The sequence below is a fragment of the Orcinus orca genome, chromosome 4 (genome assembly GCF_937001465.1).
Source record: "Orcinus orca chromosome 4, mOrcOrc1.1, whole genome shotgun sequence".
Classification (NCBI taxonomy): Eukaryota; Metazoa; Chordata; class Mammalia; order Artiodactyla; family Delphinidae; genus Orcinus; species Orcinus orca.
The window spans coordinates 135,526,833-135,548,047 of record NC_064562.1 but is presented as its reverse complement, the minus strand read 5'-3'; the positions used below and the strand labels follow the sequence as shown (position 1 = coordinate 135,548,047).

Genomic DNA, 21,215 nt, shown 5'->3' with positions numbered 1-21,215 from the left:
AGTCTTATAAGACAATGGAAAAAAAGATCAATTCTAGTATCTATTAAAACTACAAAAATCAATACCAGTTTTCTTTTTTGGTATTTGTCTTAATGAACAGAATACTAACCTAATTTTTAAAAAGTACTTACCATTTTCCTGTTGTTTAGTGGAACAGTCAATCCAATTGTGCTGATTAGCTGCCCAAATCATTTCAAATTGATGAAACATGATTTTAAAATTCCATGTATATGGAACAAATGAAAAAATGTCTGGAGCACTATCGCTTGACCAGTCTTGAATTAAATCTAAAATTATTTAGGTAGGAGACAGAATGTAAAATTAATAGAAATTCAGAAAACAAAATAAAAATATTCTAACACCAAAAAGTTTCCTACTATTATCTAAAAAGAACTTTTATACAAAGATATTAAAAGCTGATTAAGATGTAGCTAAATGATCTGACAGTAAAAATGCTTACTTACTAATCACAGTTCCAAATAAGAAAACTTTTATGCATTTCATATACCTATTATGTTTTTAAAGAAACTTCAGAAGATAAGAGGAAAAAAAAATTACCTGATATTCTGTTACCAAAATACATAACATTGTGGATATATCTCATCCCAGTTCTTTTTTCTATGTAGATTTTTACACCACCCTAGATATACAAGCTATATTACTTTTTTTCATTTAACTCAAAATTTTGCCATGTTATTTCGTACACATTAACAAAAATTTTGTTCATTAAAAAGATTTGCAAAGATTTACTTAACCATTTACTGTACTTGGATATTTAGACTTTCTTAAAATTTCTGTTATATATAATGTTATCATGTATATTTTCATGCAAGATATTTTACATATTCAGGATAGATTTAAAATATGGATTTGCTAGGTCAAAGTTTATGAATTTTTTTAAGGCTATTATAAATCACAAAACTGCTTTCCAAGAGTAGTAAATCCATTTATGCTCCTATTAGAAATGTATGGTCAACTATCCATTTCACTGTACCTGCTCCTGCATTATATTTCTTTCTACCTCTCTCCCTTTCTCTATTTTTTTTGCGGGGGCGAGGCGGGAGTCGGGGTGATGCGGCTTGATAATTGGTAATTGAAAAATGCTCTCTCACTTTAATTGAATTTCTTAATTACAAGTAGGGTTGAACATTACTCGTGTTGTTTTATTCACAAAACAAATACCTACAGAATGTCTACTGTGTCCCAGACTCTGTTTTAGACTGTGGGAATACAATGTGAACAAAACAAGACTTGGCCTTAGAATTATAGTCAGTCATCTTTGTTGACTGCTGATTTACTGTATTGCTGATTTGTTGGTTTAAGTGTTGTTTTTTAAAATTGTGTTCATAGTCTACTCATAGTTCATAGTTCTTAGTCTGCTTATCCTTTCATACCTTAATTGTTTTTTTTTAACCTCAATAGGCAAAAAGTCTTTACATAAAGATGTTAGCCCTGTTCTATCACAGTGCTTTCCTCTACTTTTCCTCTGGCATTCACATTATTGCATGGATTGTATACTCCCAGCAATGATGTCCTTCAATAAATGGTCTCCTCCTAAAAGGTGTCAAGCTCATCTTTGTATACTCACAGTACATAACACAGTGCTATAAAATCAGAACTTTGTGTATTTGAGAGAGGGAAACAACTACAAGTACCATTGTTATAGCACAAACTCTGACAACCAGACAGTCCTGGGTTTAAATTGTGGCTTTATCATTTTACTAGTTATATGATCTTGAACAAATGACTGAAATGTTATCGGTTTTCTCTTTTACAAAATGGGGACAACTTCACAGACTTATTGTGAGAATTTAGATGATATATGTGAACTTTTAGCACAGAAACTGCCACAAGATAAGCACTCCACAAACAGTAGCACTTAGTATTAAAGATATTCTAAGGAAAATAATAGGCAAAAATAATTAAATATTTAAAGTAGTTTCCTTTGAATTTTAAAGGATATCTTTAAACTGAAAAATATTAGATTCAGTAATGAAATCAGAAGTCAAATATCATATGAACTCATTTAAAATTTAGCTGCAATGTACAGAAACTTGTGCACATATATTAGATTCCTCTCTTGATAAAATAGCAAAATAATACATTTGATATCAAATTTTAATAACAATTTAAATTAATCTTAGTAAGATGCAGTTTTACTATATCAACGATAAAAGGCATATATGGCTATTAACCTGTTCTAAGACTAGAGAACAGAAATTTCCACTTAACGATTTTACTTTAAATATATTTTTATTTCATTTAACAAGCAATCACAGTAGCTCATCATACCTTATAGTATCTATGCCTACTTCTAAAATTTTACTTCTACATACTGCCCTACCTAACTAACCTGACTGCATCCCTACTATCTAACTTTATTCTTTAACACAGCATTCAGCACTTAAGAGATGCCCAAAAGTCATCTCTGGGATTAGCCAACTACACAATACAAATTCACCATTCATCAAGCTGATTTTCACACTTTTCTTCCTCATAAACATTTTTGGCTCTGCACTTTTACTCAAACTATTCATCCCTTCTAAAATGAACACACTCTTTGGTAACCTCTTTGTTGCAGAAAAACTCTAACCATCTTTAACAACAGCATGACACTACAGAGACAGTACAGAGTCTACTACAGTCAAAAAATTGTTCTTAAATGTCTCTTCCACTTACTAGCTTCATGAGTCTGCCCAAGTCATTGAATGTTTCTTCAATTTCCTCATTGTTAACTCAAGGATAACAATAACAGCTATCCCTTTTCAGAGTTGTTGTGAAGATGATACCAATGAACATGCTTTGGAATGTTTTATGAAAACATACTATGCAAATTTTAGTTAATATTACTGAGTTCATTTACAAAGACCACTTCCGATCTTAATGTCCTTCCTTACTTTCTCTAATTATCTTCAGATCATATTGAGTTCCTCTGTATCCACGTCTTACATGCATTTGTTAGCTTTGAAATTCATGCTTGCACTCAATGTGTGTGTGTGTGTGTGTGTGTGTGTGTGTGTGTGTATATATATATATATATATATACTGTTATGTATTGTTTTATTTGTCTAAGTCTAGTACTACACATGCCAATATACTTGAGACTGATAAATAAATTCCCATAAGCGCTATCCCTATAAGTTCTCTCTGCATTGAGATCATGGCTTATATTTGTTTTGAATCATTATTAACAAGTGACTCTCAACTTATACTGGTTGCATTTATCTACTTCATACTACTACCTAAAAGACTGAGCTATAATTGCTAGTAAAATAAACACAAATTCAAATAATCTACTAATCATCTAAGGAAACCAACATAATTTTATAGTTTTTAGCCAATTTCTTATTTTAATGTCTTATTAGTTTTTTTAATATCTTATCTAAACGTCAGTGTATTCTGCAATATAGTTTCCCTACCAGCTTATACAATATCTTTACTGACAAATATTAAAAATTATGGTAACAAAATATCTTTACTAGGAACCTCAAAAACCACTTCCGGTATGTATTTCTCTTTAAACCAAAAGTTGCTCTTATTACCAGATGGTCTTACCAAATAAATTTATTTATTTGGAAGCACTTTCTTGATGACGGTCTTAATCATTTAGATAATAAAATTTTAAAAGTTGTGAAGTTGGTAATCTAAATATTAGTCTGGGAAAAAACTCATCTACAACTCACTTTATAATTAAGTTGATAGGCCAACACCCTACAAAATGTCCATCACCTGGTACTGGGGCTTTGCAATACCATTATATTTTCTTCTTCCATTATCAGAGTAAACCTAAGTCAATTTCATTATTGCCTGTAAAGACTTCACTTTTGCCTTTGTTTTACATCTTTCATTCCTGAGGCTCTATATTGTATTTATCATGAAGAGATCTCTGTCCCACATTGAAATCTCTTAAGAACAATTTTATCCCACTAATAACTGGCATGAGAATGGCTCTTAAGGCATATTAGGTATTCCCTCACACAAAATAGATAATTTGTTTTCTGCAAAAATCTGTCAACAGAGAAATGTAAAACTGAGAAAAGAGAAAAGCAATTCAAACACTATGACCAAGTATGTTCTCTCCAAGGATAAATTAATATCACTCTCTGATAGTATCTTTTTTAAAGAATAAATACGTTTTTGAAGGACTCTAGAAAGATTTCAGAAGTAATATATCTAAATGTTATAGCTGTTAAATCTGGGAGATGAGAACTTAAGTTTTGTACCTTTCTATATTTTTTAAATTTCTCCAAATAAATTTTAGAAAAAAATAACTAAAAAAGAAGTTAAATAGGTATAAGCATAAAGATTAGAGAAAGAAAATAATTTAAGAAAAATCACAATTGTAATTTAGGAAATGTGTACTTGTTTAACTAATACAATATTCAATCTAAATGTAAGCACTACTACAAAATAAAGTTTAAATTTTGAGAAATTTATACTTCTACTCCAAGTATTCTTGGCACTGCTAAAGTCTGAGATTGTGAAATTCTGGAGGAAAAACAATGTGAAGTATTGAATGCTTGAAAACACTGGGTTTTTTCTTTAAGTTTAAATAAATTAAATAATTTATAATTTTAAAAGTCTATAAAGAAAGAAAGAAACTGGAATCTATTTTAAAAGATTAGCAAAGTTAGAAATGATAAAATCTTAAGTGAGAAGGAAAGGAATATGCAAAGAAGCTATCTATATAAAAACAGATTCTTGAACCAGACTATTTGGGTTGGAATCCTAGCTTGACTTAGTCGCGTAACCCTGGACAAATTGCTTAACCACTCTGTAACTCACTGCCCTCATCTGTAAAATAAGGATAATGATAATAAAATTGACCTCAGAGAATTATTATGAGGATTTAATGATTTAATATGTGAAACTGCTTAGAACAGAGACAGACACTAATACACACTGTAAGTTTTAGCTATTATTTTTTTCATAAATCTGAAGTAAGTAGTACTTATTCAATATTCAGCTTCACTGACAAAAATTTAACTTGCCAGGGACTCTGTCAAAGTTTCTACTACTGGGACCTTGACTTGAGCCTTGGAGAAGAATTATACAACTGCAAAAATACAGAATCATTCTATCTAATCCCCATGATAAGGCTCCTGATCAAAGCAAAAAACAAATATAGAAGACTAATGATTGAACATATTATAGTAATGGCATTATTATAAAAGGTCAAAACTCTAGCAGTAGCAAAATTAGGTTAGAAATTGTTATCCCTATTTCACAGATAAGGAAACTGAAGCTTAAACAATTAGGAAATTTGGCCAACATCATATTGCTAGTAAGTAATGTCAGGACAGGGAAACCTATGAATATCTTAATGACTGCTATACCCACAAATATTAGTACTCAGCACAGAATGCTTGTAAATGATCGGTGGGTGGATGGACGAACAGATAAATGCAGCAATCAGTCAAGCAAATATTAGGAGTTCTGGGGTAGCCACTGATCCTAGAAAAGCAGACCAACTCTGGCTAAACTTCTTACAGAAAGGCTCAAAAAATGCTTATTTTTATGTAGCAATATTTATGTCATTCAGAGACTAAGACCACATGTTCCCATAATCATAAAATAATGAGTAGCTATCATAATATGCTGCAAGAAATAAAAGAATTTTTTCCACCTAATGACAGCATCAACTCAATTATACATGCCAACAGAAAGGAGTTAAGTAGGGACTCCAAATACAAAAATAACGTATTTGACTATTTGAATATACTGTCTGTGGATTACTAACTAAAACAAAATAGTAGAGCCACAATGATGCCTAATTCAGGAAGAGAAAGAAACTGATTCATCTTCCCCAACTTATCCCCCACTAGACTGACACAAAAATGAGTTCTTGCACTTCCTCCTAAGCTCAATTTTGGGTTCATATTTTCCTTGTTTGGGTTAGAAGACAGCATAGAACATGTATATTTAAGTTTTTCCTTTGATAAACTTGGCCCCAAAAGAAGTGTAAAAGAAAGTATGAATTGTGTCATCAAGTCCCTATGTTGAATCTAAAAGCAAAACTTATTGACTATAAACAAGTTCACTATGATAAATCTCAGATCTCATTGTATTTATACTTATTAGAAAATTACCTGTGAAGAAATTCTTCTGTGCAAAGATGAAGTGGTAGGTGGCTTTATAAACCTCTAATTCACACTGCCATGTCTGTGGCATGTTCCATATTCGGGGGTAGCTGGCATTGATGTGAAACTGCAAATCAAATGTTAAGTAAAAATGTCAGAGGTTAAAATATGACATTGTGTGACAGCATTAGAAATGAACTCACACAAACTGGTGAGTAATTAAAACTTATTTTCCTACTGAGCCAAATAGAATGTCCCTTAGAGGTTTTAATATTGCTGTGGCTAAAGGTCAGTATCCATGGTTACATCCAGCTCCTTAAAATACTAAGCCATGATGTGGCCAAAAAACTTTAAGAACAAATCAGGCTACAGTTTTGATACTGTAGCTAAACACAGTAACAGCCAACTTCATTAACTCTTCTTTAAACCTAACCTGTTAAGTGAGAGGCTCGGGTCAGGCAGGGTAGAGTGCAATGCATACTGTCACACAGAAGTTTGGCCATCAGTGCCTCCTCGGTTCTTATTTGACAGCACAGTAGTTATAAATCTGACATGATGCTTTGTGGTATATTCCACCTGCCAAAGCTTGGCAATTCTGCAAAGGCAAGAGCTTCCTGGCCAGGAATACCATTATTGCACAGCACCATTTATCAGCAATAGCTCAGGAATTCATTAAAATGCTGAATATTCATATTTATAGTATTCATTATATTCTTGGTAACTGCAAAATTTTCTTAATTTACATATATCATATATAAATATGCTTGTTTAGACAAGCAATTAAGGACCTAATGATATCATCTAATATAAAAGAATCCTCTCTAAATATCAGCCATTCTACGCAGTGACTTTTGTTATTATTGTTGTTATTACTGTCGTCCCTGAGAAAAAATAATAATCTGCTTGATTAATGAGTTCCTGACCTGCAGTTTTCAATCATGAGCATTTCCATATTTATTCTGTTTCTAATATGGAGCAATTCAGGGTATCAATAAGATTTTCTTCCTTTTACCTTATTCATCAAGTAAAAAAGGACAATGAATTATTAAGCCCTGAGAAAGAATCTGGTGGGGCCAGAAAACATACAGTAAAAAATTATCTTACTTACAGCATAGGAGACAGCTAGTCTAGCCATACAATGAAGTTTAAAAACAATACACCGAGAACTTTTCACATTTCTAAAGGCCAAAAACCCATGTAGTGTTGCCTTATATTCATTTCCCCCAAAAGAAGAGCAACAGAGAGATGCCAAAGGGAGTCCACAGCATTGGGAATCTACACCTCTTCCCAAAAACATGGTCAAGAGCATCTGGTTGTTCTTGAATGAGAAGACTGACCATTTGATGACCTCCTGGTCATTAAAATTTTATATTAAAAAATTAAAACCAAATTTGTATTTTATGGATGTAGGCATATCATCATACACTCTAGACTTACTGCTAACATTTCTGCTTCTAAAAGAGTCCGGTATTGCATGCTGGTAGTGGCATCAACATGTAAGAGTTGTCCTTTAATTGCAGGGGTGTAACCTAAAATAAGTGAAAACATAAAAATTAAGAACCTAAAGAAATATATACATATAATTAAAAATTTTGGACTGGAAACAAATTCCCCCACCACCCAAAGAAGGAATTCCTGAAAAATGGTAATCAGTCACTATTTAAATACACCCCCAATAATGTGGAGTATACTATCTAATAGGTAACCTTTCTCATTTCGGACAGCTCTGATGGAAAAGAGTTCCATCTTCATATAAGGTCTATCCTGACTCTGCTTTCCAGTGTAAAACTACAAGTCTATTTTCCAAATGATAGTGTGCAAATATTTAAGACTGCTCCCATGTCCTTTTTTTCACTGACTCAAGGGTACATATTTTCAACTACCCCTTAAGTAATGACAGTTGCTTTCTTTTTCTTTTTTTTTTCTTTTTTTTTTTCTGGAAATTAAAACACCAGCTTTATTATAGAGGTATTGAAAACATGGCTTTGAATATCCCAATAAGAAAATCTTGAGTTAGTCATAGCTACAGATAGGCAATGCTAGAAATCCAAATCTACTCCACCACCCAGGACAGACCCTTTCACTAAATGGCTTCGAAGAGTCTGAAATCTGTAGAAAAGACAGTATTAAAAAAAAAAAGGGAATAGGATGGATCTAATATATCATACCCTTGTTCAAAATCCACCCATCAGGGCAAGTATAGGTAGGAGAGAAGTCAGGAGATTGCACAAATAAATTATTGAAAAAAATGTGTAATGACAGTTGCTAAACAAAAAAACTATTCCTTACATAGTGACAGTTACCAAACAACACAGCCCCACTCTGAATAAAAGCAGAAAGGTTCAGAGTATTTCACTTCTTTTCTTGATGGACTGCCCTCCTATGAACACTAACACTATGAACATTCTTATATGGCTAATTCAACATGCATCCTGCTCTGGGCATTTTTTTTTCCCCAAACAACTGAATCTCTGGGACCAGTTTTTAAATGTTTTCAAATTATATTTTGCTATTGTCTAAGAACTAAGTCTATTTTTCCCTTTGAAGACAGTCATCTTAAAAGCCACCTAACCTTTACCAATAACTTGACTGGGTTTTTCTTAGACACTTAACTCATTCAGTTCAACAGTCAGTGTGCTGTGGCACTTCCCATGAATTCATAATAGGTATATGCTCAAGACATTGATGCCTCAGTCCTCAGACGGTCCCTTTACCCCAGTGCACCAATAAATGTACCTCCCCAAAATCTTTACAAATATTATTTCCTATATACATCATCAGTTTAAAAAGGCAGAGGGACTTCCCTGGTGGCGCAGTGGTTAAGAATCCACCTGCCAATGCAGGGGACACGGGTTCAAGCCCTGGTCCGGGAAGATCCCACATACCGCGGAGCAACTAAGCTCGTGCACCACAAGTGCTGAGCCTGCGCTCTAAAGCCCACAAGCCACAAATGCTGAGCCCGCGTGCTACAACTACTGAAGCCCACATGCCTAGAGCCCGTGCTCCGCAACGAGAAGCCCCCACTCGCTGCAACTAGAGAAAGCCCGTGCACAGCAACGAAGACCCAACGCAGCCAAAGATAAATAAATAAATCAAAAAAAAAAAAAAAGGCAGAAGCACTCCCTTAACTGAACCATTCTCAATTCTGTGCAACCCTCAACAGCCTCTTCCTCTACAGAATTACAGATCCTATATATCAGTAATTAAGGCTATCCTGAAAGATGCTTCTTTCCAACTGACTACTCTGAATCCTAGAGAATCTCAAGCATCTGCTTCAAGACTTAGGTTATTCTTTTAAAAGTAACTAAGATAAGGTTTTAGTTCTTCAGTGTAATAACCCTAAAGTTACGGGGAAAAGATATACTATCTCATTCTCAGTCACTTTTTCAATTAATTATCTAAGCAGGCAGACTCAACTGCTACCTTTTTATGCAAGCTAATAAATCTAGTCAACACCTTTGCCTGTTTTCTTTTTATCGTAGCAACAAAATGAGTGACAGAAACAAGAAAAGAGAGCCAAGAATTACATAAAACTTATTCTAATTATACCTAGCAATAGTAACATTGCTGTTCAGTAATTTAAAATCATTGGTGAGTTGCTACTCTCCATACCCTCAAGAAAGTGAAGAAATAAAGCAGAATTTCACTTCAACTGCTCTCAATTACAAATGTAATAAGAGGATGGGAAGAACAAGGAGAAATGAGGGAGACTATATAATATTTTGATAAATTTAACAATAAAGTATTTAATCATGTTACTGATTAACCTGTATCAGAGCCCAAATTTTAAATTCATAATGAACTTAGATTATCTTAGCTCAGATAAAACTACACCTAATCAGGGCATGACTTAATATTTTAAATATGAAATATTCTGCTTTCTTAAAGTTATGCTATTCAAAGTACCCAGGTTACTTCCTGACAAAAATCTACTAACAATATAACCTAAAACAAAGCCTACTAGTCATTCAATCTATTTCTGCCCATGGACCACGTGCCAGGTCCTGGGTTTGGCACAGGTATACACCAGTGAAAAGAAATACGTAGTACCAGCCTTCACAGAGCAACAGACTAACAGGAAAAACATACACTAAGCAAATTACGCACAAACTTACAAAAGAAGAGTAAGGTATAATGAAAGCACAGAATAATAAGACGTAGCTTGATTAAAACACTTTTCCCTTCTCTCCAAGTGCATGAATAATATAGTATTTACTAACTACAGGCACATCAAAATATAATAAAAAGCTGAAAAAGAAAACCCCATTAATTTTAGTCTAACTGGATTAATAATTATTTATATATTAATTATTCCCCTACTAATCACTTAAAACAGAAAAACACTCATCATAGCTTACCATTTTCCTCGACTGTCATTGGAATATTAATTTCTAAATATGAGCCAGCTCCTACATTTACATGTACAGCATTTGTTTCCTATCAAAAGCAAAAAATAATTCATGAGACATTTATTATAATTACACTCCCATCTTTACTTTTCAGTTATTATCAAAGATAAAATTTAATCATCAATAATATTAAATAGGTATTAAAAGTTCCTAAGAGCAAAAGTTCAAATTTATACCAAAAATATACTAAAACAGTTTGGCCAGATTTAAAGGAGAAAATGAATCAGACTATACGATAAAGGTCTATTATTATTAACTAACTTCTTTCTACTATTTGGCACTTAATGAAAGTAACATACATACAATTATTGGGGCTGGGGGTCAGGGAAGCTCATAGAAATGAATCTGAGTATAGGACTAGTCACCAGAAAGATACTCTGGAAAATAATGTTCAAATTTTACACATAATTTTCTACTATATCATTTCAATAATTACCCTATTTTTGGTAAACAGCAAGTCAATTGTAGCATCTGCAATAATATTCATTCGTAGTTCAAAAGCAAGGATCTGTCTTGGTCTCCCAGGCTGTGCAATTTCAGAGACTTTCAGAACTTGATAATCAGGAGGGAAGAAGAACTTCCATAAACAATCTCTAAATAAAGAGGAAGAAAGAATAATGACAAGTTATTCAAATAAAATTACCTCTGATAAGAGACAAAATCAGTATTATAACTTTCTATTACCACTGCTATCTTATTTAACAATTAGACATAAAATTGAAAAAAAATTATAAGTCACGAAATAACACCTACCATAATTTCCTTTTAGTAAAATGAAAGACTGTTTTATACTTCCAGAGATCAATGAGCTTTGAGCACTTAATATACTACTATCAAATAAGACATAGGTAAGACCAAATTTGCACTATTCAAACACACTGTGAAAAATTAAAGACTTTCTACAGGTATATCAATTGTGCAAATGGCAAAGAAAGAGCTGAAGGGGGATGGCTTAATTAGCATCATTCCACTCTGGACAATTACTACTTAACCTTTCTGAGGACACTCGCCTGCTTCCTCACCTGTAAAAGAGGATTGTCATAACCAGTCTCAGAGAATAGATCCAAGAATTAAATGACAACATATATGAAAAAGACTTGGCAGTACATGGCACATGGAGAAAGTGTATTTCTATTATTTTCATAATCACTATTAATCAACGTTATAACAATAAGAGTCTAAAGAGCAATAGATTTCTAAAAAGAAGCAAGTGTTTGGAGGCTAGGGCTCTCATGTATTTGCCTCCCCATATCATTTGACAAACATGAAAGAAACCAAGAAACTTTCAATTCATAGCCTTCTATATAATTAAAAATTAGCATGTTACTCATACATTCAGAAAAAGTATCAGTTTCTGACTTTTAAATAGGAAGAGCTGAGGAAGGAGTCATCAGTAACAGGAAATGCTGCTTGGAATAAACTGACTGCGAAAAATCAGATCAACAGAACAAAATTTGCAAACTGATCCATTATAGACACAAAAAGAAAATTAAGTCTGTAAATGTTTTGGCTAAGACACAAATATACACAACTAAGCTTTCAAGACAAAGAATCCATCTGATCATTAGGTGATCATGGACTATAAAATGGGTAGCAGGATATAATGAAAAGAGCAGTGGACTTGAAGGGTTGGTCTGAATCTTGGCTCTAGATGCTATAGCTTTACTATCTTGCCCGAATCACTGAATTTCTGTGTCTTCATTTTCTCACAGGTATAATCAGATCACTACACCTGTCCTTGTGTCTCTCACTGTTATGAAGATCAAGTGTGAAAATATAAATGAAAGCAATAAAAGGCCAGACAATATCAGGAATATTTGCATTATTATAGTTATCATTAAGGAGTAAGCACGAATTTATAAAGTTTATATTTCAACTCTGTCATGAAAACTCTTAAAAAGAAAAGCTGAGTGTCTTAAAGATTCAGACACAAGAGGGAGGGGATATGGGGATATATGTATACATATAGCTGATGCACTTTGTTACACAACAGAAACTAACACACCACTGTAAAGCAATTATACTCCAATAAGGAGTATAATTTTTTTGTTAAAAAAAAAAAGAAAATCATGTAAAGGTAATAGAACTGACATTAAAATCTATAAGCTAAATAAGGTCATGCTACATCAGAGATCAAAAACAATGCTGAGTGAACTATCCAATAATAAAACAGTTGAGATTTCTTTCTATATTTCTTACACTAATAGGTAGATACTAAAAAAAATGACCTAATGAACATTTCTGATAACAGTTCATATTTGTTTAGAAACTCAGTATGGAGAAGGTGAAAAGGAAATGGCTACAAGAGAGGAAATGCACAATTTGCATATATAAGGGAGGAGATAAATACTATTATTACTCACACAAGGAAACTAAACCCATGTGATAAATTTCTTTCTTTCTTCTTTCTTTTTAATAAATCTGAATGGTTTTGTTAAGTCCAGCTTAAAAAATGTACTGCTGTTCTCTCCTAGCAGTGGCAGGACCTACTGAAGGGAGTTGGTAAAGCAAATTTTTCTTTCATGTTATCTACAGTATCATTTCTCTGTATTATACAAAGATCACCCAAAGAGTGAATATGACTATATATTAAAAGAATTTTAGCTAGGATTTTCATGTAAATACAGCCTAATACTTCTCTTAATGCAATACAATTAAATATAGTTTAAGAAGAATCACACTTTATTCAAATACTAAAATGCAAAAATATTCTGTGTCTGTGTTAAAGCACTGCTTTAATTTTTTGCTTTCAAATATAGCAAGTGTAACTGTTACTTAAGGGAATATAAAACCCCTCATTTTCAACTATTCCACAGTAAATATAGCATGGTTTAATGTATGAAAAATTTTATTATAAAAGGAAAATTTTAATCCAGTAGTTTGAAAAATACTTGTTTTCTAACCTGAAATTTTAAGCTATGTTTACCTTCCGGTCTAATAATCTAACCCAGAACTTAATGAAGTACTGTATCGGCATACTCCAAGTATTCAAATAACACACTTACTTATATATTTACCAAACTACTGTTATTTAAGTAGCTACTTAATGGAGCAGGTATTTCTATATGCTAGAGATACCAAGGTTAACAGAATGTAGTACCTGACAAAGTATATAATTCTTCTAACAATGCTAAGTAGAAAGCACTTCTTTTGTGTTTTTTGGCTGCGTTGGGTCTTCACTTCTGCGACCGGGCTTAGAAAGCACTTTTTAAAACAATTTAGTTTGCAAGGCAGAAATAGAGACACAGATGTAGAGAACAAACATATGGGCACCAAGGGGGGAAAGTGGCGGGGGTGGTTTGTGGTGCTGGGATGAATTGGGAGACTGGGATTGACATATATGCCCTAATATGCATAAAATAGATAACTAATAAGAACCTGCTGTGTAAAAACATAAACTAAAATAAAATTTAAAAAAAACCAATTAAGTACAAAAAGAGTGAGTATATCAAGTATCAGCACTCTTAGTAGTCCATCAGTGGCCCAGTAATATCTGCCTCAGTGACTGATTAAGCTTGTATTTCTCCATTCAAGCTAGTTTATGAAAGACTAAACTAGCTTTAAACAAGGTATATTTACATAAAAATTTAGATGTTCCCTCATAAATAGTAGTACATGTCCCCTCCTTTGTTTAAAATTCTTCAATAAGTAGGTAGGTGTTCATAATATATTAAAAACAGAAAATTACTTCAAAATTAGTAGAATAACTAAGAAATAAAAAACCCTTTTTTACCTTTCAGGCACTCCCTATTACCTCCAGTATAAAATCTATATATTTCTTAACTACCTACAAATCTCTTTAACAACCTATAGAACTTATTAAGACAATTCTCCACTGCCATCATGCATTTGCAGAACTCCTCCCTTGCCTTGATTACTTATCCTTCCCTTCCTTCCCTGGCTAATTCTTACTTATGTTTCAAAACTCAACTCACATATTACCTCAACCAAAAAGCATTCCCCAGTTCTCTCCTCTTCAATATGAGTTATGAACCTGTTATGGGCTAAATTGTGTCCCCCTAAAATTCATATGTCCTAATCCTCAGTACCTCATAATTTAGCCATAGTTAGAGACAGGGTCTTTAGAGAAGTAATTAAGTTAAAATGAGGTCAATAGGGTGGGCCCTAATCCAATATGACTGGTATTCTTGCAAGAAAAGGAAATTTGGACACAGAGACCTACAAAACACACAAGAGAGAAGACCATGTGAAGATACAGGGAGAAGATGACCATCTACAAGCCAAGGAGGGAGGCTCTGAACACAGCCTTCCCTCACGGCCCTCAGAAGGAACCAATCCTGCCAACACCTTGATCTCAGAATTCTAACCTCCAGAACGGTGAGAAATTTCTGCTGTTTAAGCCACACAGTCTGCGGTACTTTGTTGTGGCAGCCTCAGCAAACTAATACCGTACCGCTCTAAATTCTTCATCAAGACTTTTTACATACCTCTAATACAGCACGTAATAAAACTCTTTTGTTTCTTTTTTCCGAAACTGAACTATGTATGTCTTTTAGCTCTGAATCTCCATAGTCCCAACAATCCCTGGCATATTCGGTGATTAAATACAAAAGAAAAAGCAAGGAACCAATAAATATTCTGCTCATTCACCATTTTTCTAATGAATTAGCTCCTCCTTTAGAGCAAACTTGCTTGTGCCAATTTCTCTACAAATTATTTGGATTAAAATGTTTAGTGATATCTTACCCTGCCATAATAAAATAGCTTATAAAAATATCGATACTAAGCTAGCCTTTAATAAAAATTATAGTATTATCCCAAAACGTTTGACTTAGAAATATAATTTAATCAAGTACCTCTGCCTATCAGCCCATGGCCCATAGTTGAAATCTGTTCCTTTACCACAAACTATATCCAGTCCCCAACAGGGAGGCAAATCTTGTAATTTGCAATCCTCACTGCTCATTTCTCCTTCAATAGTTTCTTCTGTTTCTTCTGGAACAAGTCCTATATTGCAGAATATACAATATGAAGATAGTTACTTAAAATAACCATTAAAAGGCTTCCTTAGATCAACATTTCTAAAAATTTTTTGATCTCAGGAACCCTTTACACTCTATATTGAGGACCCCAAAGTGGGATTTTTTTTGTATTGTATCTATCAGAATTTACTGTATTCAAAATTTGAATTGAGTAATATTTTTAAATTTTATTTTTAAAATAAACTCATTACATGTTGACATAACAAAATGTCTAATAAGATTTAATGAAAATATGATGTGAAAAATAACTACATTTTAATGAAAACAAATAAAATTTTATTTCATTTTGAATGAAAATATTTTTTAATCAAAATAAGCATATTTTCTAAAACAAATTAATTTATTGAGAAGTGTTGGCATCGTTTTTATTTTGGCAAATTTCTTAAATATACAGCTTAATAGAAAACAAGTGAATTCTCACAGCTGTTTCTGCACTTAATCTATTGAAGAAAACCTAGCCTCATACAAATAGGTAGACAGAAAAGGGAGGAGTATTTTAATAGCTTTTTCAGATAATTTTGGATATTCTTTGACACTAGACCAAAATTCAACAAGTGGTAATTTCTTAAAGATTACTTGCAATGTGGAATCTGAAACCATATTGCTGAACTTCTCATACTCTGACACGTTAAAATTTACTGATCTCTCTTGCATTCTGAATAAATCTTTTATGGACATCATGAATTGTTCATTTGGAAAATATTGGTTCACTGAGACATGCATATTTTTCCCAAATAGACAAATTTCATTATTAAACATTTAAGAAGTCATATTGTTAATAACACTGGTAGTCTCATCAGAAAAGTCATCAAACTCACAGTGGCAGACCCAAATTTTCCAAAATTCTAACTTTCACATGAAAGCTCAAAACCATAGTTTGTCCCTAGTTGCTCTTTCAAGCACAACTGGTATTCCATGAAAAGAGCAAACAGTTCAGCTTGGAACTCAATCACAGAGTGCTTTTCCTCGAAACAACAGTGTACTTTGGTATGAGGCAGAAGTGTATTATGTGTTCTTATCATTTTATTAAATGAATATTAAAAAGTTTACTGAAGGGTCAAGATTTGATAAAAGTAATTTTTACTGCTTAATCAAAGACACTGTAAAGTACACTGGTATTTGTTTTATTGTGACTGAGTGGCAGTGAAAAAGATAGGGATCACTAGTATAGTTTGGAATCACTGCCTTGATTCATGCTAAAGCACCAGAAGTTTTGCCCCCTGTAACTTTTACACCATCAATACAACACGGTAAAAAAAAAAAGGCAAATAACATCCTAATTTTGAACATACTTTGACCTCATAAACCTCCTGAAAGGTATGAAAAACAAGAATTAGGAAAAAATGACTAAAAATCCAATATTTAGCTTATTTATAAAACTGAGGCCACCTGTGAAGCACTGTAACTAGCTGGACTTCAATCCTTAAACTTTAAGCCTCAAATCCAACTTACTGTGATTTTTTTTCCCCTAAGCCAGCATGAACTACCTTAACTATCATCGCATTCTCTAATGGTTTTCACTCATGGTCATTTGTATTCACAATTTTTGAAGTATACTTGCAAAAATGGAATTTGAAGGAAAGATTACTATATTTTTCTCTTTTGATCTGAAATACTAAAGAATATTCAACTTTTGACAAATGACACAGATATTTTTTAGGTAGGCATTCTCACATCCACATCTACCATTATTAATGCTTATTTATATCCTAAGCAAGGATACTTAAAATATTATTAGATATCAGCATTTCATAGAAGAAACAGAATTGTAGCTATGAAACATATTTTCAAAAAATAATACCTGGCTCATCCATGTAATAGTAGATGTCAACATCATTCGACTGCATCACCACAAAACCTTCTCCCATTAATCTTGGTGGTCTATACAAAGGAAGGTGGAAGGCAAACTAAGTACATCTCCAGAATATAAAATGTTCAGTATGCTAATTAATGATGGTAATGGGTGAAAACAAAAAAGAAAACTAAAAAGCAATCAAGTGTAGAAACTTGAAAAGGGAAAACATCTTTCACATACACAATAAATTGTTCCATAATTGTTTTCTATATTAGACTATATAAAAAATTGGCACTGAAAAAATTTTGACCAGTAAAATCAGTTAAAGAAAGACAAAAAAATCTGTTTTGCATTTCTCATTTTAAGTTTTGAATGAGAGAAATCCATTTAAAACAAAGTTTAGGGCTTCCCTGGTGGCGCAGTGGTTGAGAGTCCACCTGCTGATGCAGGGGACCCGGGTTCGTGCCCCGGTCCGGGAAGATCCCACATGCCGCGGAGCGGCTGGGCCCGTGAGCCATGGCCACTGGGCCTGCACGTCCGGAGCCTGTGCTCCGCAACGGGAGAGGCCACAACAGTGAGATGCCCACGTACCGCAAAAAAATAAAAACAAAAAAAAATAAATAAAACAAAGTTTAATTAAATACAATGGAAGAACAATGTTCATTGGAATATAATAATCATATTCTGCATTTGCAACAATAAATTTAAAATTAGACTTCAAATTCAACCTTTTTATATTAATAACACTATAAAACTGATTAAAAATATCATCTTATATATTGTAAAATAAAGCATAACCTTTCAGAAACATTAAATTAAAAAAATGTTGTCATTTTTAACAACTTTATGTTACCTATTTCCAAGAATATTTAGTTGATCAACTTAAAATAAACTTAAAGCAAACATCTTGAACTCAAATTCTGGAATGAATGTTTCTGTACCATCAATTAACTTCCCTCTACTTGCTTTAACAACTTTTGTCTTTATCATACACCACAATATCTTCCTTCCATATCAGAATTAACCTCTCAATCATCAGATAATATAACACATACAAATTCAACAATCTTCTTCTAAATATGTATTAAATCACAAAGGTTAGGGTTTAATCTCATTATTTAATCTCCATGTTTACTACTGAAGAGTGAAAAATACAATTTTAAATCTTTTTATACAAATAGCAGGACACTTTTTCATTTTACTCTGTAGTAATTTTCACAAAAACCCAGATTTATTTTTTTCAGTATTACAACTTGCACCCATAAATATAGAATTGTGTGCGTAGCTTATACTCCAAGATGCTTAGCAATTCAGTGATCCTGAAGAGTGTGAAACCAGGTAGACCCAGAGCCTCCCCGGTACTCAAGCTGGGAAAATGACTGTGTCATTCTAGCCAATCCCTAGAAAATCTAATAGCAAACTAGCCAAAAGTTGGAACTAAAAAGAAACAATCATGTTTCTCATAACCTCAAACTTTATATTGCCTACACACAAAGACAAAAGCTGAGACAGTGGAAACTCATCACATGAATACTTTTACTTTTATCACATGAATACTAAATTACACAAATTTAACGATAGACTCCTTCACAGAAAAGGATAGTGATTGAGAATAACAAAGATTACAAGAGCCCTCACCCCACTCATGAGCATATGGCCTGGGAGTCAGATGCAAGTCATGTGTCTGTTACCTGGGGACCTCGGTCCTCTGGAATGGAAGCATCCCACCACAAAGAGGGTGACTCTAGTGTGCGTCATTATTACAATGTGTCTCCTAAAAGCAAGGAGCTACTTCACTGAAGGAAAGCAAATCTGGAAAGCTAAGTGGAAAACTGACTGGGACTTAAATGTCAACTGAATTCCCAAACTGTCTTAACTTCATCAGTTTTCCAAGAGTAATTCTGATTCAACTTTCAACTTTTCATTAACTCCAATGATACTCTACTATAATGAATTTGTTGAATTTACTATTTATCCATCCCTTCTGAAAATAAAAACCTACCTGTAATGTGTATTTTCTAACATACAAACATCAGGGCTCAATTGCCCAAAATAAATTTCCCAAATACACTGAGAAAAGGATAGAAAAATTATAAGCTTATACACAGTGCCTGACATATATTAAATGGCAATAAATATTAACTATTACAATTAAAGAACAAGAAAAATAGCTCATAGAAAAATATTTAAAATAGGAGTTTACCAGTGGATAAACTCCATTCATTTATCTTATAAAGCAGGAATACTCTCAGTTGATTTAATAGAGAAATATATGTAATTATTGCTCAACTTATAGCAAAGAAATTAAAAGGATACTAAAGATTCTAAATGATAAGCTACAATAGGTATAAAGAAGTTATTTGTTATTTTTAAGACTTTCTTACTCATCATTTTGAAGACCAACATATCTTGGACTAGGAACAAGCATGACTCGAACATTTTCAAGCTTTCCCTTCACAATATGCATGAACTGATCAAGATGACTGGAAGGTGGTTTTGTAGTATAGGTTAAGAAAGCATCATCAAAGTTGATGCACAGAGTTTGAGGTTGGTAATGATTTCCAAAGGCCAAGCGTCCCTAAAAAAAACAGATAAGAGATATTATGCCATACTATTTAGGCTGTATTTTTTTTTCTCAGCTGACCTAATAACAAGCATTTTCAAGCAACTACTAAATGATTCCACAATGATTCCACTTTAGCACTATACACTGTTTAACTTGCTCCACTGATCAATTTAGACTAGTGTTTAAAGAAATTTGAGCACTTGTGAATAAATAAATAGCCTTAAAGGTCTATACATTTGTGCTAAAATGGTATTGATGTTGAAATAATTCTTTCACTTTATTAAGAATGGAACCCAAAGACCTCTACAAAATTACTTTCTTAAGTGAAAATTATATTTGCAAAAATAAAAGGTTCTGTTATTAACCCATGAAACATTAATTGTAGTGGAATTTACTTACCGTGCTCACATTGACCTTTATGACTGGAATAAGTGATCTCCATGAAGATGTGGGGTCTTGAGATTCTGTTTTTACTTTAACTCTGAGAAAAAAAACAAAAATTGACATATGAGAAAAATTAAGTACCTGAGAATACTGTTGACTTCCTCACAGTACACATTATTATTATTATTATTATGTTTTGGCTGTGTTGGGTCTTCGTTGCAGCACGCAGGCTTTCTCTAGTTGTGGTGAGCAGGGGCTACTCTTTGTTGTGGTGTGTGGGCTTCTCACTGCAGTGGCTTCTCTTGTTGTGGAGCACAGGCTCTAGGCACGCGGGCTTCAGTAGTTGTGGCTCGCGGGCTCTAGAGCGCAGGCTAAGTAGTTGTGGCGCACAGGCTTAGCTGCTCTGCGGCATGTGGGACCTTCGCGGACCAGGGATTGAACCCGTGTCCCCTGCACTGGCAGGCAGATTCTTAACCACTGCGGCACCAGGGAAGTCCCACAATACACATTATTAATACCAGTTATATCTTTCCAAATATATCTAATGACTGCTCAGTAAACAAAACAATGACCATCTAAGGGACACTAATATCCCTAAAATGTCTCCTAGAATGTACTCTATCATGCACCAATTTTTATATAAGAAGCTATAACAAAAAAGTATATTTTCAGAATGACAAGCTTTAATGACAAGGTATAAATTATGATGTGCTGTCATTACATCTGTCATTATGCCTATCACACTACATTATATCATTTTAAAAGACAGCAAAAATTATAATTAAAACAAAAATTACCAAGATATAAGTTACTTAGATGTTTTAAGTGTTTTAAGCACTTCTGACAGTTCAGCTGATCCTTCTCCTTCCCTACTCCCGCCACTCTGTGGCAAAATAATTTCCTCTCAATACAATGAAAAGGATAGACCAAGAGTAAGAAAAAAGGAATTGGCCATACACAAAGTACACAAAATTTAAG

General features: G+C 33.2%; 1 protein-coding gene across 2 annotated transcripts in view; it reads right to left on the bottom strand.

The window, feature by feature from the left end:
• The window catches only part of BLTP1 (bridge-like lipid transfer protein family member 1), a 210,715-nt gene that overhangs the window by 146,517 nt on the left and 42,983 nt on the right, over positions 1-21,215 (bottom strand). For both annotated transcript variants that reach the window (XM_033419363.2, XM_033419364.2), the window contains exons 8-16: positions 20,253-20,334; positions 19,672-19,865; positions 17,294-17,373; positions 15,307-15,457; positions 10,926-11,082; positions 10,439-10,517; positions 7,518-7,609; positions 6,090-6,207; positions 132-287 (exon numbers count right to left, since the gene is read on the bottom strand). In XM_033419363.2, the coding sequence (XP_033275254.1) occupies positions 132-287; positions 6,090-6,207; positions 7,518-7,609; positions 10,439-10,517; positions 10,926-11,082; positions 15,307-15,457; positions 17,294-17,373; positions 19,672-19,865; positions 20,253-20,334 (1,109 nt within the window). The remainder of the gene's footprint in view (positions 1-131; positions 288-6,089; positions 6,208-7,517; positions 7,610-10,438; positions 10,518-10,925; positions 11,083-15,306; positions 15,458-17,293; positions 17,374-19,671; positions 19,866-20,252; positions 20,335-21,215) is intronic.